This window comes from Bemisia tabaci, chromosome 1, assembly GCF_918797505.1.
Source record: "Bemisia tabaci chromosome 1, PGI_BMITA_v3".
NCBI lineage: Eukaryota > Metazoa > Arthropoda > Insecta > Hemiptera > Aleyrodidae > Bemisia > Bemisia tabaci.
The window spans coordinates 39,965,141-39,992,059 of NC_092793.1; the positions used below are offsets into that span (position 1 = coordinate 39,965,141).

Consider the following 26,919-nt stretch of genomic DNA (forward strand, 5'->3'; position numbering starts at 1 on the left):
GACACAAATTGAGAAATATAAAGGTGAGTAATGAAATAAAATATCAACTAAATTTTTATTTGGTCTATGGCAAGCTAAAGTATATTTGATTGTATAAATTGTCGTGTATTCGGCTGACAAGATGCCGAGGGTAATTGAAGGTTTATGTTTTTATTATTTGTCTTATAATTTACTTACATTTCCTAATTTCTTTACTTGATTAATTTATTCACTTTAACTTTTTGTATCATATGCCTTTTAATTTTTTTGTCTCTAAAATACTTTTATTCAATATCCGACTCATCGCCGCTAAAGGAAGCTGCTTCCTCGGTACTTTGGCATCCTACCTCACGACAATTTTCGCAGAGATTTGAGCATAATAAGCCCATTTTCTTGCAGCTGCACCTCAATGTATCACATCCTTTTGCGCACTTGCAGCGGATAATGGTCATTAACGATGGAGGTGCGAGCGGCAGATCCATAAACTTGGGAAAATAAAAATTATTTCATTGGATCCAGCCCCAAGCTAAGGGATCCATGGGGTCAGTATGCAGCCATGTTTGGATCTGATGATAACTTCGCAATGCATGATATTTCACCGTAGACGATGTGGGCGGTAACTGTTCTGGCTTAACAAATGTAGAAGTAGATTCAATACTTTGACTTTACTCACCCGGTGAAGATTGAGTTCGATTCCTTTCTCGTAGCGATCGAAAGGCAGACGACAGGAGGTAGGTCGGAAAACTTTCAATTAATGAACTTTTCATTCAAAAGAAAAGCCGGGCATAAAGTCACACGAGCCTGTGTTACGTCACCTAAAGCACAGGTGCTACCCGTCTCCCCTGTTGACATCCCCTTCCCGCGTTGACACCTGTACTCGCGTTTTAATCCTTATTTGCGCTTACGCTAGAGTTGACCGCCCAAAGGTTCCAAACTTTCAATGTTGTATTGAATTTATTATAATTATTAGTTTTAGTATTGATTCCTCCAACGCAAAAAGACCCGCTCCCCGAGCTGCCTTCATTATACAGCCCAATCCAATAAAGGGATGGTGCTTTGCATAGAAAATCAACTTTCTGTAAATATTGCCATTTTTGACAATTTAAAATAAAGCCGTGTCAAACACAAAAAATATCGAAAGTTTTGAAACAAGGTACCTAATCTTATTGTAAATTTTATGTACTTTCACGTGGTTACAGTGGATTTTTGATCAAACCCTTTTTAAATGCTTAAAAATTAGGAAAATGGAGCTAAAAATGGATTTTTTTCAGAAAAGCGTCAGTTTTGATCCCAGAAGAAATTATCCTACCGGCAAATATAATTACTTAAAAGGATGTTGAACACACTTTACTAAACCGAAATTTACCGTACTTTCCAGTTACATCATTCATTTTAACTTTAAAGCTCATTTTAAAGCGATAAAATCTGAAAAATAACTAAAAAATTAAGTTTCATCCATTTTTTTAAAACTTTTTTTAAACCAAAATTCAGTGCTACGACCCCTCAAAAAGACTTTACGGCAAACTTCAATAGCCCTATTTTATAGGAAATTGTATGAAATTTTCAGATCCTACCTGGTTTTTTTTTCTTAAACTCCCTTTAACACGTAAAAAATAAGAAAAATCGCGGGAAAATTTTTTTCGGGCAAATTGCAATTTTTTTCAACATTGCCTCCGCATTTTCACGAGATACGCCAAAATACAAATAAAGGTTCATTTCTTACATACAATTTTATCAGCTTTTTGATGATTTCCATGGTTTGATGAAAAAAATTGTTTGCAGCCTTGAAAAACTACAAAAACATGAGACAAAGCCTTGTTATTGAATAATTTGTAAACACCGTCTCAAAAATTGGCTTCTAAGTACACTTAAATACCTTCAAAAATGTATTCATTGACATTTTTTTAACTTTCGTGTGCTATTACATTGGTACCATAAAATTTACTTCAAACAAAAATTACTAAACTTAAAAATTTTGAGTACATGTTAAGAAAGTGGTTTGTAACCGAGCAGCCGGGTTTTCCAATAGAAAACTTTAACGCCAAGTCTAACCCTCTTTAAAAAATTCAAAACGGTAATTTCAGGTATGCAATTTGTTGGAAATTTTATGCTCTAAACGATTATTACCATCGTTGAATCGTATCCTCAGTTTCCAGCTGTCAAAAAGCCGAAAATCGTTGAAATTCTGAAATTTCTAGAGAAATCAGTTTTTAACGTAATTCCCTTAAATACGCTTTTCAGGTACATGTTGTAAAATTTAAATGAAAACCAAGGTGTTATTTGTCTTGCAAAAACCTTTCTAAAAAGTATATATAAGTTCTACTTTTGTCGAAAAATAATTGATCAAAACCGCTGGAAACGGAAAAAAACAGCTGAATTTGTTGTTGAATATTGACTTCATGCTTTTGAATGATTCGTCTCACAATGAGGTCATAAAAGATGAAAAGGTAAAATGAATAGGTACACTTACGTAATATTTAGCGTACTTTTCAGTGGTGTCGTTGTTTTTAACCTTAAATTCATTATTTTGACCTAAAACTGGTCAAGAACGCGAAAAATCGTGAATTTTCGGCAGACTTTGCCGGTTGTTGTTTTCAAATAGTAAGATTCGGAAAGAAAAAAATAATAAAAGCTTAAATTTTGTATATGATTCTTAATCAAAATTTTATGATCTTTAAATCTGATCTCTTGCAATTGTTTTGTTTGACGCATTATTTTTGAGTTATAAAGGTAAAACCGTATGTACGTCCTCTTTGAAAATCGTCGTAAGCCGCCATTTTGAAAAACTGCGATTTGACCACTTTCCCGGTGGAATTTTTTGGTAAACTTTTTTTTCTGTCTTATTGAGTACCTAGAGACCCTATATGCCAAAGGAAATGTTTGTGCTAATTTGTCCGAGGTAAAAAGCTAGAATGACTGGACTAGATGGCGGACGTGGCCTAAAATGCTATCTCAGCACCTAATCAATCGATTAAAGTGAAACTTGGTAACTCTAGATATTTTATGACGGGAAACTGAAAATTTAGTTTAATTTTCAAAATTCGAAAATCCAAAATGGCGGACGTGGCCTAAAACGCTATCTCAGCACCTAACCAATCGATTAAAGTGAAACTTGGTACCCATAGATATTTTTTGACGGGACACTGAAAATTTAAGTTGAATTTCCAAGATTCGAAAATCTAGGATGGCAGCCGTGGTTTAAAACACTATCTCAGTGACTAATTAATCGATTTTAATGAAACTGGACCGAGAAAACCTTGGTATTAGGAAAAGAAAGGAAATTTTAATAGGGGTGCAATACATGGTTTCTTATGTATCTTAGGCTACGAAACCGAAAAATTCCTAGGTTTTTCCCATCGTGCACAGATTTTCCCGGAAAATTGACTCTTCTGGAAAAATGTAGATTTATAAGGAAAATTCCGAACTTTCCCGGGATAAATCGCACTCATACAGGTAAATGGAGGTGATCTTCAGAATCAGTGCCAAAAATCTCCTCCGAAACCATTGGCAAATCTTTGGAAAATCAAAAAAAAAAAAAACGTTGACCGGTGTAATTGATATGTTAATGCAATTTCTCAAACTTTTCCTGGCTTTATCTCCACTTCAGCGGATACACGCCCACTCGAAGTTTTAAAATTCGATATTTTTGATCCATTTTTTATTGCAATATTCCAAGAAATAAAAGCTTCTTCTCGTGTTAACGGAAGACTGTGCGCATTTCGATAAACAGAAGGAACTGTCTAAAAGACAAGCAGAATAAGTTTCAGATATCTTTTATGACAGATGAATTTTTTCTCATTTTGTTTAGTTCTGCAACATATGAAAGGGTTACATGTTTTCAATTATGCTTTAATTTAGTGCTCGACGATGCTTTTATGAAAATTTTGTTCAATTCTCAATTAAAAGTATTATATGTCACCTCTGAGATGAAAATTTGGGAAATCAGGCAAAATTAGAGCAAATTTTGGGAAGTGATACACTTGACGGTGGAAATTCGGGTTTAAACCAAACTATTAAGCTCAACGAGCTATCATCATCATCATTATTCATTAATATAAACTACGAAGGATTCAGACTTTCAGCGATTCTACCTTTTTCTATTTCACTCGAGAGGTTGCCAGATTTTGCGATAAATGTGAATATTTTACGTGGATTTGAATCGGGAAAAGTGGCAAAAAAGCAACTTTTCTGGCAACAATAGAGTCCGGGAGGGACGAGATGCTGCCTCCCTGGGAAAACCCATGATTTAGCCGGAAATGTCATTAAAACAATTGCTTTCGTTTGAAGCATCAATTGTATACTATGGGAAAGCTATTTTAAAATAATAATCGTAAATGGACACAGATGCTACAGAAAGGGGAAAAGGAAAGGGAAAGGAAATGAAATGAGGATATGATTACTAATATGCAATCAGAGAGAATAAAACAAAAACATCGGAGAAAATGTGCGATGAAAGTATAAGAAAAAAACACGAGTGGGCTCATTGCGATTCGGAACTCGAACTACACTAGGTATCGTTGAGCAGTTTTTAGACCCCTCCGCCACCGATAATCTTCTTAAGAGGTAAGGATGATGAGCTTTTGCTACTTCAGCGAGTCAAATAGCGGTAGGAGATCCATGGATTGTCTTTTTCCTCCACCCGATGGGATGACGCCCCAGTCAAATGCGTGTTTGAAAAAATGATCGATCCCCATCATCGCTTCATCTCCACACATCTATTCATGTGCAAATGATGGCACGCTCCGGCAACAAGGTTCTGTGACGAAATCATTTTTGCCTCCAGAGTCTCCAAAATGTATACATCTTAGTGATCAAATGTCCAATCACCGAGAAAACTGGCTCGCGGAGCGAGCCAAATGTCACTCGCGTAGCGAGTGATCGGGGGTCCAGGGGGCGCAGTCCCTTGGCTGGCCGTTCTGGACGCGCTTTGCGCGTCCCAAACGCCTAGTATTTCCTAATTCTACACCTAATGATAGTCAAAAGAAAGTTTGGTTTGCCCAAAAATTCACAAAAAAATTTTGGGAGGAAATAAAACCTGGAATTGGACCCTCATTTGAATTCACCCACCTACACGTTTTGCTTATTGTGCTTATCGAAGAGATTCATGTCCTATCCATATGAGTTATGAGAGGTTCTCGGTTATATTATGACAAAGCACACGGCTACAACGTTATTTTTCCCCTCCAACGGTTGAGAGCTCAATAGTCATCGCGTAGAGACGCGCGTAGCGACGTAGAGGCTTCGAATCGGCTCCTCGCCGCGCATAAATGGTTCCACAACGTTTTCCACCCAAAGAGATAAAGACGGAGCGCTAAAAGAAAAAAATAACGCTTCTTTTCAACCACCTCTACTATTGGCTAGAGGATTGGCGGCAAAATCAGGATAAGTTTGAAATTCAAATGTAGGGCGGGAACTGAATAAAATTGCGTGAACAAAGTATTCTAGGTTGATTTTTGCCCAAATTACTTACCTACATATACTTTTTTAGCTTCAGGTTATTTTTGGTTCGTCATCGACCAATTAATTTCATTTGGGAGTAACGGTCATCTAGGACTGTAACGGCCTGTTTGAACCGGCAGGACCACCGACCATGAGCAGAAGAAAAACTAACTTTATCTAAGATTACTATGCCTGTTACTGAGCAAAAGTAGGTGTGTTATAAAAATTCAATGTCTCAACTTTCTTAATATATTCGTTGTAGGCATTTTAAATACGTTTAGAGGAAGAAATGTGGAAAAATCAAGAGGACAAGTTCAAATCAAATTTCCGTTTGCTACCATGAATTCCCGCGCTCATTTACACACTCAAACAAGCACCCAGCGCCAAATCAGGCTTCACTTTTTCCCCGTGTTTTTAGATACGAGCACTCCGTCTTTATGTCTTTGTTTCCACCGCAGAAATGTTTCTCCACGCCATTCAATCGATTTATCGAAAGCAGTTCTCCCTCGGCAAGATCCCTCTCCTCACCGAGCAGTTGAGATATTAAACGTGTGGTGTGGGGAAGAATTTCTTTACTTTTTTTCATTTCTCCTCCAGGTAATCGATATGATCACGATCAGGGAAGGGAAAATTTTAAGCGGGATAGTGGAGCACAGAATTTCCTTGCCTCGCTGAAAATCTCTCTCTATGCACCCCTAAAAAAAGTTTTTTCATCCCTCGAAGTGTCTGTGCCCTCCCCTACGTAGCCTTCGCCACCCCTCGGGAATTCGTTTCTCTCCCCAAGAGAAATCCTCCCCCCCCCCCCCCCCCTAAATATGAGTTTTCGTACAGACGGCGTTCCATATAGTGTCACATGGCAATGAATAGTAACTGTCTCTGGAAATTTCTAGAACTCTCTCGACTTTTTTCCCAGTGGAGCCCAAGTTAAAAGAACCCTCATTACTTGGTCCTCTCTGGAACTTTCTATTTTATCAGACTTTCGTAACCACGGTAGTTTTTAAACATTTTTAATTCGGTCAACATACCACCCGCGATTTTTTTTGCGGAAATGTCAACTAGAAGGCCTACTGACTGAGGAATAACAAACCGCGAAGTCTGTTGTTTGGCCGTTTCTGAGAAAATGCGATTTTTCGTTTTTTTGGCGGGAATTTCGGGTCGCGGCGCTGAAAAAGTCAAGTTAGGCTGTTTTTGTGGCTCGTAAATGCATATCCTATATATTTTTAATCAATCAAGTGCCAGTACATAGCTATTCGTGCATACCTATTGCCCAAAATTCATATCCTTAAATCCACGACTTTCGGGTTTTTGGGTGGTTAGTCAAGGAGAAATCCGAAAAAAAGAGGGTTAACCCGGAACAAATTGCTTAACAAACGTTTCCTATGTAAACGTCTTCAGTAGGTCCTATTGAACAACATACCAAAAGTTTCCACAGTGCGATCCCGGAACACCCCCCCCCCCCATTTTGCCTAAATTTCAAAATGGCGGCCATAATAGGGCCTCTGGGAGTTCGATTTTTTTAAAATACGCATACAGTATCACGTGAGGTATCGATTCCTATGTAATTTTGGTCGCAGATTTCAGATATGAAGTAAAAAAAGTCCCCCAGTCAAAAGGGGGTACCCCAAATCCAATATGGCAGCCAATTTTGAAAGACAAGAGGGTGGATTTTAAAAAGTTCGCGTGATAAGGCAAGTGAGGTATCATTTCTTATGTAATTTTGGTCGTAGATTTCATTTATGAAGTCATAAAAGTCCTCAAGTCAAAGGAAGTGCTCGAAATGCCAAGATGGCGGCCAGATTTGAAAGGCAGGAGGGTGAATTTTTGAAATGTTCACTTGACATCCCTAGTAAAATTGAATCAACCTGACGTCAGGCTATGCTTCATAAACTACCCTGAGTCAGAATGATATCAGCCTGAACTAGTCTGACTCAGGGTAGTTTATGAAGCATAGCCTGACGTCAGGTTGATTCAATTTTACTAGGGATGTCAAGTGAACATTTCAAAAATTCACCCTCCTGCCTTTCAAATCTGGCCGCCATCTTGGCATTTCGAGCACTTCCTTTGACTTGAGGACTTTTATGACTTCATAAATGAAATCTACGACCAAAATTACATAAGAAATGATACCTCACTTGCCTTATCACGCGAACTTTTTAAAAATCCACCCTCTTGTCTTTCAAAATTGGCTGCCATATTGGATTTGGGGTACCCCCTTTTGACTGGGGGACTTTTTTTACTTCATATCTGAAATCTGCGACCAAAATTACATAGGAATCGATACCTCACGTGATACTGTATGCGTATTTTAAAAAAAATCGAACTCCCAGAGGCCCTATTATGGCCGCCATTTTGAAATTTAGGCAAAATGGGGGGGGGGTGTTCCGGGATCGCACTGTGGAAACTTTTGGTATGTTGTTCAATAGGACCTACTGAAGACGTTTACATAGGAAACGTTTGTTAAGCAATTTGTTCCGGGTTAACCCTCTTTTTTTCGGATTTCTCCTTGACTAACCACCCAAAAACCCGAAAGTCGTGGATTTAAGGATATGAATTTTGGGCAATAGGTATGCACGAATAGCTATGTACTGGCACTTGATTGATTAAAAATATATAGGATATGCATTTACGAGCCACAAAACAGCCTAACTTGACTTTTTCAGCGCCGCGACCCGAAATTCCCGCCAAAAAAACGAAAAATCGCATTTTCTCAGAAACGGCCAAACAACAGACTTCGCGGTTTGTTATTCCTCAGTCAATAGGCCTTCTAGTTGACATTTCCGCAAAAAAAATCGCGGGTGGTATGTTGACCGAATTAAAAATGTTTAAAAACTACCGTGTAACGTGACTTACAAAGACTGACGATGATTTTGCTGAAATTTTCTGATATTCTTTCAAGTTTTCTCCAAGAGATTGGCAATGAAATGACGCCCTCCCCGTGTCCTTTCCAGAACTGACAAGAGTTATCTTAGATTTTTGGGAGAATGTTTGAAGGCGACGGGTGGTTGTTGTTTCTGGAACTTTTCCGAATGTAACCAAGTGGTGGCGAGAGATGGAGGCAAGCCGGAGATGGTGGCGGCTGGCTGCTGAGAGCGCGCGGGGCCCGTCCGGAACGGCTAGTACTAGTAGTAGATAAAAAAAAAAAAAAAAGACACAAAAAAACGAAACATGAAAATATTCACCGACTTGAAAAACGGGTTTCTTTTTTTTTGTGTTTAAAAACAATTGCGACAAGATTTGGTTGGCACACTGAGTCATTCTTACATGGGTGATTTCACGATAAGAGGAATAGCCAATATGTGTAACACCTTAAAAATAAAAGTGTACCAATTTTAGCAAGATTTCTTTACCTCATTTTAAAGGTCCTAAATAGTGGACTTTCTCTTTCCAGCCTCGGCACGAACTATTTTGATTCAGTACAAAGTTATAGTGATGGATAAGCAAGCCATTGAATCAGGTATCAGCTCTTCCCGCGGGACTGCTGGAGGTTCACGCAAACAGGGCGGCCCTGCCAAATCGTGTCGGTTGTACGTAACCGACTCTTGAAAATGTGAAATAAAAGATGACAAAAAAGGTGAAATTTGGCAATTATTGAGATATGAGATGGAATTAATGCTGCCTTAAAAGTTTTCTAAACTTTGAGGACTTCCTTTTAGGTTAATAATATTAAATCGAGGACTTTGTGTAGTAAAGAATTAGTGCTATACACCTCAAAATCACTGGTTTTCATAAAAATTAAAGTTTTCATTTTAAAAAAAAACTGACCTATCGGTAATGGTTTGGTTGAGAAGACTGCAGCGAACAATTTGATGACAGTCATGGAACTCCTGGCGAGATAAACACTAACACTTAACACAACAACATATGTTGCCAAATGTGGAGACACTTCTTTCAAATGACTTTTCTCGCTTAATAATAATCATTTCATTTCAAAATGACAATTTTCTTGAACATTACAGTCTGACATTTGTGCCCTAAGTCTCATATTAGGTATTTAATATATAGGTAATGATATTTTATCAAATTTTGTAGCATAGATAACTTCAGGGACATCATTCCTATTGATTTATCTACTTGGTTTTCAATCGTTTTGCCCTAAGTCGTTTATAATCAACGGCGACATCGACTATTCCTCTTATCGTGAATTCACCCTTATAAGTCTGGCCACCCTCTTGATCGATTTCACCCGAATTCTCATGTGCGTTTATTTGAGCTCCATCCAGAAAGTAATAGGTAAGTGACGACACCGCATAAAGACTTGCACATGAATGGAGATGTTTCATGTGTGAGGAATTTGCGATTTGACTATCGATACTAATGTAAAAGTTTGCGAGAAACACGATGGTGCCACTGGTTTTCTCTGAAATCAACTCCCAAGCTCAAGAAAAGGTCTCAAGTTGAGGACAAAATGGAGGGGATATCCCGCGCTATCCTGAGAGTCCACCTATACATTCAATTACAACCTATACAACTCTCCATGCAAAGATAGGGAACTAGTACATTAGCAAGGATGCCATGTTTTCAATTTTCGAGTCCCCAAATAAAGTGTGGCAGCCCTGTCAATGTACTTGCTCCTTATTTTTGTATGAAGAGTTTTGTCTTGATGTACCTAGACGTGGACTCTCAGGATAGCGTGGGATATATCCCCTCCATTTTGGCCTCAACTTAAGAGCTTTTTTTGAGCTTGGGAGTTGATTTCAGAGAAAACCAGTGACACACCATCGTGTTTCTTACGAACTTTCAACAATGGTCAAATCGCAAATTCCTCACACATGCAACATCTCCATTGATATAATTTTGAATTTCTGGATGGTATAAGTATCCAGGCGGTTCTTGTTGTTACATTTCATTTTTCAACGCCAAAAAATTTCTCACAATTTCTCCTTTTTCTCTATTGTACTGTTACCTATCTTAATTTCCGAAAACGTTGATAGGTGCAAAATTTTCGCACATGTTCAAAGTTAACCTCTCACTTCAGTAGCAGTGAGACCTACTATCCTAAGGAAATAGCCATTAAATAAGGTACCTAGCTGATTTCGGTTTGGTAGATGACTCACCTTAGTACTAAGACTGCTTCTCGATAAACCCCATCTGCGTGGAAGAGACCTGTATTTCTGAAGATGATGCCTGTCACAAGCATTCCTAATAGAGGTGGAAGGTGCATGAGTTTAACCACCTGTCCAACAAAATAGGCGCACAAAATGACAGCCAGCAAGGAAAGCAGTTGACCCCCTGGTAGCATCTCGTTTTTCAGCAAAAAGTAGAGTACTAGGTACAGTAAAACAACACATAATGCATTGGTTACCCAAGTCAAATACCAATGATTCTTTGGCCCAAATGGTTGCGCCGAACACCCTCTCTGTGATTCACTGAAACAGATTAGTTAGATTGAGTTATAATATGCAACTAGATACCTCACCTGATGATTGAACATTGTCGCAAGGCTGGTGTTAAGCAGTCAAGGATTAAGTACCCCTCACTCTGACTATTCCTCTGACATCCAGCAAATCGCTCTAGTACCTACGTATGGTCCAAGCAAACAAGGAAAAGAGCCTGCAAACATCCCGGGCAGGTACCTGGCTATGTTTGTAGTGATTCCGATGTAATTTTTGACGCTGAATCCGAATTTCAACTTTATGTCCAAAAATTCGGACCGAAAAGTTGTCAAATTTGGCAAAAATGACCTGGCTATAATAAGCTTTTTTGTTGGAATGTGGCCTAAAACTCGCCAAAAGTTGATCTGATGACAAAATAGTTATTTTCAAAATGAATGCCTGTTTTTCCTATGAAATTACTGCTAGGTATATGTATTTTGTTGCTCAAGGCAAAGTTAAACGCGCTGGAGGGTGCCAAACTTTGGAAAATTAACGAAGATCGGCATTTTTGGCGGTTTTTGACTGTGTTGCCTCTCATCCCTGCTAAAAATAAGTGTAATGCTAGGAATACACTTAGGAGTCATAGACTAGTAGAATGTGATTTGCACAGCGAATGACATTGCTGGCATTATACTAGTTTTGAACGAGTTATACACTCATCAGTGTTATGTTAGCATTATATTAGTTATACACTCAGCAGTGTTATGTTAGCATTATATTAGTTACTAGGCTAAGCCCCCTGGCCGCTCCGAGGCCCAACCCCCAGGAAGCGCTGCGCGCTTCCAAGCCGCATTGTTACTGATTTCTTTGATTACTTCAGAGTCCCTTTGCCAGAGTTAAGACATCTCGATTATCAGCTGGCCTTGGCTGGCCATGGTGTCACAAAAGTGTGCACTCAAACGAACGATAATGAGGGATAGGGAAATGGAATCCTGCGATGTCTATCATCCAAAAACAACAACATCAACAAAACTAATCAAAACCTAACCAAAGAAATTGCAATAAAATAAAAGTAGATTGTTTTGTGGAAAATATCTTAATCTATTTTCATTTTGGTGCGATGAAAATAACAATTCACTCTTGATAAATCACAATTTGATTATATTTTCATTATTTTTGTTCACATTCGAGCCACCGCCATCTTGGTGCACTCATTTGTGACTCCATGAGCGAGAACCAATCAGAATTGGATTTTTTTTAGGCCACTTCAGTTGTCTTTAAGCCCAACTAGAGTCCCTTTATACTGAGAGTCAAGACAATTCGGCTCATGGATGTCACAAACGGGAATAAAGATTACAGAAATTGAACGTTTTTCGTAATCTTTGATCGGCCTATTCTCAAATGCCTTTCTCCGTTCCTCCTCTCATTCCGTTTGTTCCTTGCCGAACCCGTAATTCCCTGGTCCATTCCAGACTATAATCTTTGCAATTGGTGAAAATGTAATCTTTATTCCCGTTTGTGACACTGTGGAGGCCTAAAATACGGGAACCAATCAGAAATGGATTCAAATTGTCTTGACTCTCAGTATAAAGGGACTCTAAGCCTAACCAAGCCCGACCAGAATTGAGATGTCTTAACTCTGGGTATAAAGGGACTCTAATTTACTTAAGAGGAATGAAACAGTAGAAAGAAAGCAAGACGTATTTTCCGGTAGTAAGGTCGCAAACCAAGTAACCAAGTGTTTTTTCTGAATGAAACTTTTTGTGTTTTGTTGCGGTAAAAACGAACTTTCGCAGAAACGCGGGAAATATTCAATTCTCTTCAATGGAATGGATCTCTATCCTAAGATTCATTCACCCTTTTTCATCAATATGAGCGTTTAAATAAAATCATGGGAATGAAGCTTTGTTTCACGTACCCACTCATAACCGCAGTATTATGTATAAAAAGAAGCCTCATTTGATTCCTGTAGTAAACTGCCGACTTAATATAAAATACAATTCATATTGGGATATCTGGATGGTTGACTTTTCATCAGTCGTGACGTAGTTAAAATTGACTGCCGTAGAATGGGACGTATTTCTGCCGAACGGAACTATGTGCATCAAGATATGAGCCCCAAGACCTATAAGAATATATGCATAGCACGGCTCACATCCGGGCGACCGCGACCCTCTCGGCTCGTAAACTGGCGCGCGAGAGGTTTATGGGTCTTTTAGGACGCTGCCGTCTGTCCCAAAAAATATCGAAATCGCTCATTTGTTTTTAAAAAGAATCCCTGTTATTTCTGCGCAATCTGACAACCACATTATTTGTCCCAGTTTCGCAAATTTGGAAAAAAGTCAATTACTCTCGTGTGGGTGAAAATTTCAAAAATCGGGCTTTGAGATGCACGTGTGCGTATAAAGCTGCATCAGTGGGTAGAAAGGTCTATGTTGAGAATTCAATGGTATGCTCTGTACACCTTGACATAGACACGGTGAATTTTTTAGATTTTTCGCGATAACTCGACCAATGGACCGCTAGATAAGGTACGAATTTCAGCATTCTGATACATGTTTCGTAACGGAAATTTCACGTAGAGCATGATGCGCACAACAAAAATTACCGAAATTGACTCCTTACGAAGATATTTAATGATTCTTGATGCGTGAATTCAAACCACCCGCTCATGAAAACTCAATGCTCTACGTGATTCACATCGCCCGCTAAACGTTATCATGACAGTCTCTGCGATGTAAAAATCTGGCAACCTCAATCTTGACACTTTGGCTCAGCTATAGCAAATTACTTATAATTTGAACAACACACGGTGGGAAATGAACATTGCTCGATTGAGAAGCTTGCTGAAACCGTTGTAGTGCTCGATTTGACTCACGTAGAGCTTTTGAGTTTCTTGTGAGCGGGCAGTTCAAATTCCTCTTAACCAATGTGAAATAAAAACGTTAATATCTTCGTTAGGAGTTGGTTTCAGTAATTTTCGTTTTGTGAATCGTGTTCTGCGTGAAATTCTGATTAAGAGACTAGTTTTGGATTACTTAAATTCGCACGTTGTCTAGTGGTCCATTGTAAACATTTTATGGACAAAAAGCTTCAGCATAACCATTTCAGCTCGCCTCTTCATCATGACGAATTTCAAGTTCATACATAGGATCAATATTAATCACGAAATAGGCAAAAATAGATTTGCAGGTTTTTCGCAATAACTCGGCTAAAAATGAAAAATTCAAAAAAAGGAGATCGCGCCGTGCTACAGCACATAAGGTGTCACAACTCCGTAAAATTTCCATAATCTCTTCCTAACGATAACTTTAGGACAGCGCGGAACAGATCTCGACAATTTTAGGGCTTACGATTTTATAATATAGTAAGATAAGATACACTCAGCAGTATTATCCTGACACTTCACTATTGAAATTCACAGACTGAATGGCCTCTTTTGGATCCAATGTTGAATCCTGACTTTTTTTGAGGGAGGTGCAGTTATTTTAATGATATTTTCATCAACCTTTAAAAGCTGAAGCCGGGTCAAATGGAACCGACCTAACAAAACTTGCCCCGTAGATTGTATATGGGGCCAGTTCACGCGAGTTTTAGATGTTGGTCTGCAAATCATTCCAAAAAAGCGAATCGGACATGGACCTGAAAAAAAAATCGAGTAGGCATCAACTCAGCCGATAAGACAGGAAAGAACTACTCGGGCCTCTTTTTTAACTTTTCTCCCGAATCCGAGCAACACCTCACTAGGGCATAGGGCATAGGCCGCATAGGCGGCCAGGGCAGGCGGGGCGGGGCGGGGGGGGGGCGGCATAGGGGCGGGGGCATAGGTATAACGGAGCATTGCGAGTTCACGCCTCAGGCCCTGAGTTCGCCCTTGAAATTTCAAAAGGCCTCATAAATTTCAATTTTTTTGAAAAATTGATTTATTTGCCCCTTAATTCCTTTTCTTCACTCATATTCCTAAATTTAATAATAATACATTTTCTTATTGTTCCTCACGCCTGTTTTTTCTTTCTTTCCAATTAGCTAGTCTTGTTACTTTCCTATAAATAATATGGCATCGTAAAGCAATTGTGTCCCTCAAAAAATAGTCATGATTGTGGTATTCTTTTCAGTAGGTAAAATTCTTAAGATTAGAATAAATAGTATGTACCTAAGTGCCTTTCTTTTCTATTGCTCTAAACTTTATTTGCATTTAAACGATCAATTTCAAGAATTATAGGGAAGAGCCCAGTCTCAGTGTATTGTATGTAACGTTGGAGTACATATTTCTGCTGTTTTTTTATTTTTTTGGTTTTTTCTAGCGTTTTTTTTTATTTTTTTTTTTTTTACTGAAAATAATTTTCTTCGCAGTGAATACATGAAGTTCAGAGCCAAAAGAATACAAACAACGAAAAGTAAAGGTTGGAATTTTATGATCATCTTGTCTTAGTTGACCGGCAAACATCTACAGTACCAAAAATCTATGGCACGACTGCGGACAAAACAAACAACGACGGTTGAATCATTTCGATTTTAGCCACCATTTTGTTGCGTGACGGCAAGAGGGCACGAGATACGACTCCCTAATACTCCCTATGCATAGGTATTCGTCTTGTTGTGGCAAGCAGTTGGGCAGAAAAAATTACTAGAATCAAAAAATTACTGAAGATCAAGCTTAGATTTTAATTTTTCACGGTTTCATTGAAATTTCATGACATTTCAAGTGAAATTTCAAAATCTTAAATTTCATGAAATTTTCCATCTCAGCTCGGGCCATTGCGAATTCACGCCTCGGGTCATTGCGTCTTCAATTTTGCAGATGCAATACGGACATCAAATCAAGCACGAATATTCGTATGTCTACGCCGTCGTCAGCACACATCCTTTCCCTTGCTCTATTTCCATATTGTGTTGGTTTCGTTTGCCTCACTTGTATTGGTGCTTCGAGGGCTACGTGAGCAACACAGCCGAGGGCAGGAAAAAGACGTAATCCGACCTCGTTTAACTTTTCTCTCGGATCTGACTAACAGCATAGAGCAGAGCATTGCGAATTCACGCCTGACGCTCACGCCATACACGGTGGATCGAAACCTGCAAAAAGTCGGACATGGGCGATTCTCACAAATAGTCATTTCATTGATGTAAATGTCTTCCCAAAGAGTTATATTTTATGATACAGGTATTGGTTTTCAATTTTTTAACCCCAGTTTAACGCACACAGCCTCCTAAAGTGGCTCAGGCGGCACTCGAAAAATGTTGCCTCACTCGGGACAAACCGTTCGCCTGTTGGTATTTCCCTCCGATAGATTTATGACAATTTCTGACTAAAGTAGCTTGTCCTCCTCCTTAAGTAGAATATATTTCACTAATAACAAGTTAAAATATCGCTATTTTTATAAGCGGTATTCTTTCTTAAAAGTACCCTCCTCAATACCGTAAAAATAATAATATAGCTAGACTTTTAACTAGCTATTTCAGCGTATTTCAGGGAAACCTTTGTACGAGGGGCGTTCAATAAGTAAGTATCCCCCCTCTCTAAAATCGATTAAAATGGACCAATTTTAAAAAACTTGGGCTCAAAATCTTCCTTAGGATATTTTGAGTTCAACAAAACAAACCGCAACAAAATCGGACTATGTGCGGCCGAACGCGAGCCGTTTGAACGCGCCGAGGAGCTCGACGCTCCCGCCGAATCTGCGAGGATTTGAAGTCCGCTACAGGAGAAGAGCTTCTCTGCCAAAGCCTCAGTCGTTCATCACTGACGAAAAATCAAAGAAATTTTTGTAGAATAAGGGGCTTACCTCACTTCTCCACATAAGCAGCTCGATCCAAGCAAGTCTGATACTGAGACTAAGACTAAGAGAACAGCTTTTGGATGCCTCGTGCGTGGAAGTCTTTCAGCTGACCGCGGATGAAAGAGTGGACGGCTTGTTTTGACCTCTTCCACTGATTCAAAATTAACTCCTCCGAGTTCAGATTTCAGATACGATAATAAATGGCAAACCAGACCACCATTTATTCCCGTTCCTGAAATCTGAACTTGGAGGAGTAAATTTTGAATCAGTGGAAGAGGTCAAACAAGCCGTCCACTCTTTCATCCGCGGTCAGCTGAAAGACTTCCACGCACGAGGCATCCAAAAGCTGTTCTCTTAGTCTTAGTCTCAGTATCAGACTTGCTTGGATCGAGCTGCTTATGTGGAGAAGTGAGGTAAGCTCCTTATTCTACAAACATTTCTTTGATTTTTCGTCAGTGATGAACGACTGTGGCTTTGGCAGAGAAGCTCTTCTCCTGTAGCGGACTTCAAATCCTCGCGGATTCGGCGGGAACGTCGAGCACCTCGGCGCGTTCAAACGGCTCGCGTTCGGCCGCACATAGTCCGATTTTGTTGCGGTTTGTTTTGTTGAACTCAAAATATCCTAAGGAAGATTTTGAGCCCAAGTTTTTTAAAATTGGTCCATTCTAATCGATTTTAGAGAGGGGGGATACTTACTTATTGAACGCCCCTCGTATAGCAGTGTTAACTGATCCCTGAAGATTCATTATCAAGAAAAATTGGCTGCTCCAAAGTGCCCTTTTGGGAATAAAGCTTAAATGATTTTGAAAAAGTGAAGTTCATAAAATGGTGGCTCGAGAGAATTCGAATTTCACAGGTCTGTGGCGAATAAACACCGGGCATTTGATAGGTGATCTGTATGTAATTTTTAGTGCTGAGTCCGAAAATGACCTTGGTTTTTCTCCAACACCCACCGATTTTCCGGAAAATTGAGATTTTCCACTTAAAATGGACTTTTCGGGAAATGTGATTTTCCGGAAAACTGGTGCATGGTAAAGAGAAACCAAGGTCATTTTCGAATCCAGGAGACAAAAATACATGAGATAACATGCCTTGCGTGGTTAAAAAAATGTCCACGTTGTTTCAGATAACGGGGTTTTCCTCTCAAATGTCCTAATCGACGCATATGATACTGATCCGTTTGTTTTGCGTCTGAAAAGACGGGAAAATTATATCAAGTTGGTGTCTAATGGAGCATTTTTCATCAACTACTTGATGCTAAAGTCAAAAATGGCCTAAATTCTTTTCTATCTTCTAACTATTTCCCAAAAACTCGCGTTTTTTGACATCGGATTTTTTTTTTTTTTATGTTTAATTTCTTCGGAAAATTAGAAGTTAATAGAGAAAATTGAGGTAATTTGAGCTTCAGCAGCAATCATTAAGCCGAAGAAGCTCCATTAGATACCTAAGTATAAATAAAGGCAGTGTACAATGGTGACTCGCGGGGCCCCTAATTAGGAAGGCTCGGATAATACATGATTCGTGTTGATTGATGTGTATTTGATTTGTATTTTTCTCTCATATTTTTCCCCCTTGTCATTTTCTTCTGTTAGAAAGCTAAAAAGGTGCCCCAGGAATGAAGGGGAAAGGAGATCCTCTGTTTTCCTCTCAACATTTTCGGATTTCTATTAATTCATTTTTTGGGGGAGAGGAGGGGGAATGGTAAAAGAAATGAGTAATATACGTTTTATATACGATATTTAAACATTTTACCGGAGAGAAAAGTCCATTGAACACTTAAAACTTCGATTGAAATGAGTGTAGAAAGTTTAAACTTATCTGTTGTTAAACAATATCTCTTTATTTATCTGAAATTGTGCCAAAATACATATCTAAACCCAATAATCAGGAAAATAGTCATCAAAAATGAAATCTGCGACGAAAAATACATAAGAATCATGTATCCTGATTTGTTTTATGAGCGCAAACACTACGTAAATGAGCAAACCAAGTCGCGTGATGTGCCATGTCCGGCCTGCCCTATGACTCGATCCACCGTGCGCCATAGCGCCTTAAATTTTTCAGGTGCAATATGGACATCCATCTAGCACGAAGAGTTGTACCTATCGCGTTTAGATGACTCTTATTTTTGAAATTTGACATGATTTAAGCTTTGGTCATAATTTTTTTCTCCTGTTATTTTGCTATTCGTCACAGGGGCGCATACTCGACGCGCCGTGGCCCCGTGGGAGCGCATCTGCCGGTGGCAGATCGGCCTTTGGGCCTAGGTAGGTAGTTCCTCGAAACAGCCCGTTTTTTAGGAAAACCTTGGTTTTCCTAAAAATGTTGGAGAGAAACTATGGTCACAATAATTGTGACCATAGTTTCTCTCCAACATTTTTTCCAATTATTGAACTCAGCGCTATCAGTTGCATTGGGATTAACCATAAAATTTCTGACGTTTGTTCAGAAGAGGAAAAAGAAGATAAAACTCATTTGCACTCATATGTTATGCATGACAGACAGCTTTGAGTCCATCCGCGTTCCATTTTTTACGATTCGGAAACCGTCTACTTTTTCTGGCAGTATCTACAAAATATTTGGGAAAATTTATTTTTAATGCCTAATTTTTTTTTAATTTATTGTAATCCTTGAATTTTCGTCTATATTCCAATCTGCGAGGAGTAAAACTTCGTCATGGCATCGCAGATGTGTAAACTATTTGAGCGCGGGACCGGGGACCTGCATGTCATTTTTTTAATACCATTTTATCTGTTATGTTGTTAATATTTATTCTAGTTGTTAAATTCCATTTCAGGAGACTCGTAATAGATCTTCACTCGAAAATAAATTCCTCACCTTTTCTCAAGGACACCAAAAGAAATAGAGGAAGAAAAGAAAGAGTCCCAAGAAAGTTCTGGAAAATGTGATTATTTTTAGACTTTTCGTGCCCGAACAAGAAACTTAGCTTTTTCCTACCTTTCTGGAATCTCTCATGATTCATTATTTGGATTGAGGAAAAGGATTCGTTAGGTACTTAGTTAGCGACTTTACCTGGCTTCACCAACAGAAGGTTTACTCCCGTTTACTCCAATGTATCACGTTTTGTACTTTTCAGCGGGCCTGCAACGTTGCCATGTGAATGCGTTCAGGTAGAAAATGGGGGTAGGTAGGAACGCGTTTCGCCAAACAAACCGACAGCGTTGAAGGTCGTCCGAGCTCCGGACTAAAGGCCAAATGTAAACATTGCTTTCTAGGTCTGTTCTTCTTCTTCGACCGAGATACGTTGGGAGTGAACCTTCTGTTAGTGAAGCCTATATATTCTGTGGTGGCGAGTGACGATGTGATGAACGACGCGACGATGCGACCCAGACCTCCTCCTTTAAGGTTGGTGGGAGGAGAGCTGGACGAAAGAAAACGGAGATAGCCGAAGGAACAAGGCGAGAGGGATGGCTGAAAGTGTACAGGGGGGGGGGGGGTGTTACGTAGCGACGGGCAAGCAAGCAGCGGCCGGACGACCGCTCGAAACAGCTGAATTTTACTCGTCGATAAAAGTAAGAAAATTTGAGAAGATCGAAAAAACAATTACAGCCTGCAAATCTACAGATCAGAAGCTTTCATTTAAAAAAAAAAAAAAAAAAAAAAAAAAAAAAAAAAAAAAAAAAAAAACATGCAGATCGGCCCGGTGGTTCTCTCAAATTTCATGTTCCAAAATTCGGACTTTAGTCTGAATAAATGGGAGAAAATTTGAGCCCAGGTAAACTTCACTCGTCGATAACAGTACGAATATTTGAGAAAATCGAAAAACAATCATAGCCTGCAAATCTACAGATCAGAGGCTTTCGTTGAAAAAAAAAACCATATGCACATCGGTCCGGTGGTTCTCTCAAAGTTAATGTCCCAAAATTCGGACCTCAGTTTTAATACATTGGAGAAAATTTGAGAAAATCGAAAAACAAATTACAGCCTGCAAATCTACGGCTCAGAGGTTTTCATTTAAAAAAAGATTAGGCAAATCGGTCCGGTATGGCTTTCTCCAAGTTAACGTCCAAAGATTCGGAACTTTGCGTTTGAATACATAGGATTTCCATTTAAATATTCAAGAATCGAGGATTTTGTACGAATATTCTCAGCATTTCGTGTGCTATACCTGGGAATTACATTAATAAGTGTAAGTTACTGCCAAAAATTCGGTACATTTTTGCCAACTGAGCGGATTTTTTCGGTTTTTTAAGTTTCAAATCTATAATACCTACATGATTTTTTTATTTTTTACCTGGACAAGTTCAGGGACACCATGCATTCCCATTCATCACTTGGATTTTCACTTGTTTCTCTTTGAATGACTCATAACCACCGGCAACACCCAACTCGACCATTGAACGCAGTGGGGTGGTCAGGCGAGCGAGCCCACCCACCGGGAAAAATACCGGTGGTCCGGTCTATATTTAAGGTGATTCTTTCAAATGGGTTTGACTCCTTTATATCTCGACATAGGCACTTAAAAAGGACCAGTCGATGCACTGATGGACCAATATTCCGGATTTTTTCTCGTTCCTGAGTCCACCTCTCGCCAGATGACTATTCCTGTTATCGTAAAATCGCCGTATTACGCGGATCAATGTCTGTAGGCCTTGTCTCCACGGGACGTTTTCATGGGATTTGTCCCAAGTTCGAATCGCAGGAATGAAATTTCTGGGATTTTTCCCAGTTACCCTAGTAGCAGAACCACAGAAGGAAAAGATAAATATTATGTACGAAAGTTACATTTTTTTTATATAATGCATGCATACAAAAGTGTTAAAAGTGAACATTTTTATGTAACCATTTATAAAAAATGTTATAATTTTCGTGAGCTTTTCGCGAACATACTAAAAATTCTTCTAATTCGCGAAAAGCTCACGAAAATGATGACCTATTTTTTTATATAATCGGTACATAAAAATGTTCACTTTTAACACTTTCGTATGCATGCGTTATATAAAAAAATAAAAAATGTGTGTATAAAAAAAATTACCTTATCTAGCTTATATCATTTTTCATATAATACGGTCAGGTCTGAACTTTGATTTTTTTTTTATATAAGCGTTACACGTTTTTATATCCCTTGTAGCAACGGTTCGTGGAAACTCGTAAAAAAAATGTAAAGAACTTGTGAATTTCATTAACACATAAAAAACTCGTAAAAAAGTTGTAAAAGAAGGAAGTTTTTTACAAGTTTTCGTTTTTATGTAAGAAACTCGTAAAAAACTTGTAAATAACTCATAAAATTTACTTTTTATTTACAAGTCAGCTTTCAAAATTTTGACTTGTAAAAAACTCGTAAAAAACTTGTAAATAACTCATAAAATTTACTTTTTATTTACAAGTCAGTTTTCAAAATTTTGACTCGTAAAAAACTCGTAAAATACCTGTAAATAACTCATAAAATTTACTTTTTATTTACAAGTCAGTTTTCAAAATTTTGACTCGTAAAAAACTTGTAAAATACTTGTGAATAACTCATAAAATTTACTTTTTATTTACAAGTCAGTTTTCAAAATTTTGACTCGTAAAAAACTTGTAAAATACTTGTAAATAACTCATAAAAGTTATAATTTATTTACAGGTCAATTGTCAAAATTTTGGCTTGTAAAAAACTTATAAAATACTCATAAACAACTAGTAAAATTTACGTTTCATTGAAGAGTCAATTTTTTAAACATAGACTTGAAAGAAATTCGTGAAACACTCATAAAATACTCATACAATTTAACTTTCATTTACAAGGCAACATCTGAAATTACGCCGTGTAAAAAAATTGTCATACATTCATAAAGAACTCTTAAAATTCATTTTCATTTACGAGTCAATACCTAAATCGTAAAAAACTCTTGCTGAACAGAAAAGAAATTGAAAAATTCACCTTATTCTCTTTAGGGGTGAATTTCCCAAATTTTGACTCATAAGAAATTTGTAACTAACTCAAGAAAATAAACTGGTAAAATTTATTAGCGAAAGAGTGTATTATATGCATGTGTAACAATTAATGTATTGAACAAAAGAATTTCCAAAATTTTGGCTTCAAAAGCGCGTACACAAAACAACCACACATGAAACAGGCAAGATACTTCAGGGGGCAGAATTATATTTGGTGAGAATTAGGTTACTCACCGGGATGAAAGGTTTCATTTGTCAATGCGCAATTTTATTATTGTAGATGTTACGGGTGCATTATGACAGCAATAAAAGTTCACTTGAATCTGATTTCCTATTCACTTTTCACAACCAGAATTCGGTGAATATTTAATAGCCAGTCATATTGGAAAGGATTTTGGGTATGGTGAAAAATATTTTGCCAGTGTATATAGTTAACACACTGGAAAGCCATTGAAACTACAGTGAATTAACATCCATTTCTAATCGTACCGTTTCAAAATTTGGTAAAAAAGAAAAAAAATGTACTAACTTTAAAGATTCTCATGAACACAATGCACATGTGCAGCTGTGTCTGCAACCTGATTCAGAAAAGAGGGTTATTCATATAGGCGAAAAATGTACCCAGCCCGGAATGTACGAAACTTTGTGGGCTGATAGTACTAGTTGAGAGAGGCTTATCCCTAGCTCCGTTTTTGCAGGAACCCCAGGGAAACAGCGTTGCCATTTTTTAAAGTCGTAACCTTCAAACATCCATAACTTTCGGAGAAATGCAGTTACAGAGCTCGTATTTATACCAAAAGATGCAAAAAATTACGTTCTATCGACCTATGCCAAAGAAATTTTAATTTGACTCCGTTGTTGCCACGTTTTGGCCATTTTATTAATTTTCGTAATTATTTAAAATCACGTTACCGCCTAAAAAAGTGTTTGCGGTTGGTGAGGATTGAATAAAAACATGTCAGAATTATTGTTCGTTTGATTCCGCATCCATCGATATATTATACTTTTCTGAGAGACTTAGGGAACACGAGTTATAGCGATTTGAAAATTCGGCAACACGCCCGATACCCCGATATTGACGCTCGTTTAGGTACGTTTCGCAACTCCGTGTTAAAGCAAAACGCCTAGACCAAACAAAATTCGAAAAGTCAGTTCATGTTTTGCGCTTTTTTGAAACTTTCACATGATTTTTAGGAATTTAAGTAGCGGCGGTGTTGCCGGTTTTCAATGAAAACCACCGCTGCGATCACAATTTAAAGCAGTACTCATTTAATCTTATCCAGCTACATTTGTTAACCTAAACTGACCATTTGCGACATGGTGTTGACAACATTGCCTAATTTCCGTCGGAATTCGCGTAGAGGCGGGGTTGCCAGTTTTCATAGAAACCGCCACCGCAATCAAAAAAAAAAAAAGGTATTACTTCTTTAATCACGTTCAGCCTTATTCTGTAGTTGGAATTGTTTATTTATCGAATCGATGGTTTCCTCTATCTCTCAGCAACGGCAGTGGTGCCTGACAGTGCCGAGATATCGATATTGTATAGAGATCAAGAGCAATGGATCTAGGCCCCTCGCCAAAACTACTCATCGGACCGCTTGAGTGATTCGGTAGCTTTAAATTTCGATATCTCGTTACTGTCGGCCACCACTGCCGTTGCGGAGAGATAGAGGAAACCATCGATTCGATAAATAAACAATTCCAACCACAGAATAAGGCTGAACGTGATTAAAGAAGTAATACCTTTTTTTTTTTTTTGATTGCGGTGGCGGTTTCTATGAAAACTGGCAACCCCGCCTCTACGCGAATTCCGACGGAAATTAGGCAATGTTGTCAACACCATGTCGCAAATGGTCAGTTTAGGTTAACAAATGTAGCTGGATAAGATTAAATGAGTACTGCTTTAAATTGTGATCGCAGCGGTGGTTTTCATTGAAAACCGGCAACACCGCCGCTACTTAAATTCCTAAAAATCATGTGAAAGTTTCAAAAAAGCGCAAAACATGAACTGACTTTTCGAATTTTGTTTGGTCTAGGCGTTTTGCTTTAACACGGAGTTGCGAAACGTACCTAAACGAGCGTCAATATCGGGGTATCGGGCGTGTTGCCGAATTTTCAAATCGCTATAACTCGTGTTCCCTAAGTCTCTCAGAAAAGTATAATATATCGATGGATGCGGAATCAAACGAACAATAATTCTGACATGTTTTTATTCAATCCTCACCAACCGCAAACACTTTTTTAGGCGGTAACGTGATTTTAAATAATTACGAAAATTAATAAAATGGCCAAAACGTGGCAACAACGGAGTCAAATTAAAATTTCTTTGGCATAGGTCGATAGAACGTAATTTTTTGCATCTTTTGGTATAAATACGAGCTCTGTAACTGCATTTCTCCGAAAGTTATGGATGTTTGAAGGTTACGACTTTAAAAAATGGCAACGCTGTTTCCCTGGGGTTCCTGCAAAAACGGAGCTAGGGATAAGCCTCTCTCAACTAGTACTATCAGCCCACAAAGTTTCGTACATTCCGGGCTGGGTACATTTTTCGCCTATATGAATAACCCTCTTTGACATCAATATCATCGATAGGTTATATCGATGATTTCCCTGCCTTTGTCGATGTTGAAATAAACATTCACCATTGTTGGTTTGACCAATTTAGAACACATTAACGGACAAGTTATCTTCACTTCTACATGGACTAGACGAATCAGGATGATTACTGCTAGAAATAAGCTGTGAAGAGATTGCACTTTTTCCATTTTCAGTTTCCAAGTTAGGTCAGGTTGGAGGTTTATAGCTATACATCAATTAATAAAATCTTCAAGCTTCAAGCTTAAATCTTCAAGCTTTATTTCACAAGTTTCCATGTTTAAAATTGAAACGAAAACAAATTTTCTTTTGTAAACTCCCATGTAAAGAAACTTCTATTTTACAAGTAGATTTGTATTCAAAACCTTGTGAAGTGAAGATGCGCAAAGCCCGTATCATACAATCAGAGCTCTCAAAGTGGCACGTGGGATCATGTGACACTCAGATCGAGATCCCTCGATGATAATTTTGTCAGGCATATGATCTGCGGGGGTCACGTGACGCCATTTGAGAGGTCAACTTTGATTGTCTGATACGGGCTCAACACATAAAGAACTCGTAAAAAACTCGCCAAAAAATATCGTTGACGAATTTGGAATCATTTCACGAGTTTTTTACGTAAAAAACTTTTGGATAAGTAACCCGTAAAAAATAATTTTCAGTGGCATATTATCTAACATGAGTTTCTCACTTATTTTTCATAAGCTTTTTACGTAAAAAACTCGTGAAATGATTCCCAATTCGTCAGCTGGGAACTTTTTTTTACGAGTTCTTTACGAGTTCTGTATATGTTGCGCATCTTCATTTCACAATGTTTTCAATTTTTTTTTACAAGTTTTTCACGATCCGTTTCTACAAGGGATAAAACGATCATTTAGATAACAGATATGCTTTTTTTATACTTTTTTTTAGAAAAACAAAAATTTGTTCTCCTACTAGGGTACCGTCTCCACGGGACGAGGCTCATACGACCCTGCGAACTAGTTTGCGCGGGAAGATAAATTAGTTAAAGCCGAGTATTTAGCCGGGATTGAAATAATAATTACACTCAATCGACAATTAGACACATTATTTTAACTAAACAAACATGAACAATGGAGTAATGAACAAAATATTGTTCAATTCGTTTTCACTTCCTCTTCCTCTCTCAGTGGGTCCTAGGGGTACAAGGACCATACTTGGTAGTGGGAAAAATATTGATTAACTCAATATTTTTCCCAACTTCGTGAGTGGGATTTTTCTCTGGGACAAATCCCGTGAAACGGCCCGTGGATACAAGGCCTAATGCAAAGGAAGGCGGAAGGACTTAAATTTTTAATACCCAGCTAGGATAGGTGTTGAATGTGGAACATTTTTTATCTTCGATTTCCCGATGGCTCACCGACCTGGTCATCCCACACGCGATGATTCGCTGGATTGGACTCACTGAAGAATGTCTAGAATTCGACTTAGCCGGCTTAGTCCGGTTCTGGGTGGTTTGAACCGAATTCGGGAGGTATTCAGTCGTCATCTCGTCGCACTGTGGTTCCGTTAGGTCGATTGAGGTGGCAGTAAATTGAAAAATTTAAGTCAGAAAAAGTCTCATTTTACGATGTACCTACCTAGGTATTGCTAGATCTCGACAGTGAAAAACTGTAGGGAAGAACTGAAGGTAGACGACTCCTGAAAAATATCTCCTTAATTGAAGAGCTTAATATTGCTGTGACGCTAAGTACTTACATCAAGTGCAACTTACGAGCATGCACGAGGTTTTTTCGACTATAATTTCAGGATACCCAGCGTTCGCGAACTGTTTTGCTGTGTTGCAGTGCAGGTTATATTTATGTTTTTTCTTTACTTATCTCACGGTCTTTGTCACGGCACATTGTCTTTGGGCACGGTGTTCGATGTTGAAACAATCCTTTTTTTGTACATGCCTA

At 38.3% G+C, this 26,919-nt stretch overlaps 1 protein-coding gene across 7 annotated transcripts in view; it reads right to left on the bottom strand.

The window, feature by feature from the left end:
• LOC109041701 (sodium/hydrogen exchanger 9B2) overlaps nt 1–26,919 on the bottom strand; it is a 198,516-nt gene that overhangs the window by 119,130 nt on the left and 52,467 nt on the right. For 5 of the 7 annotated variants that reach the window (XM_072300929.1, XM_072300922.1, XM_072300932.1 and 2 more), the window contains exon 3: nt 10,473–10,784. The exons of the other annotated variants lie outside the window; for them this stretch is intronic. In XM_072300929.1, the coding sequence (XP_072157030.1) occupies nt 10,473–10,784 (312 nt within the window). The remainder of the gene's footprint in view (nt 1–10,472; nt 10,785–26,919) is intronic. 7 annotated transcript variants of the gene reach the window in all.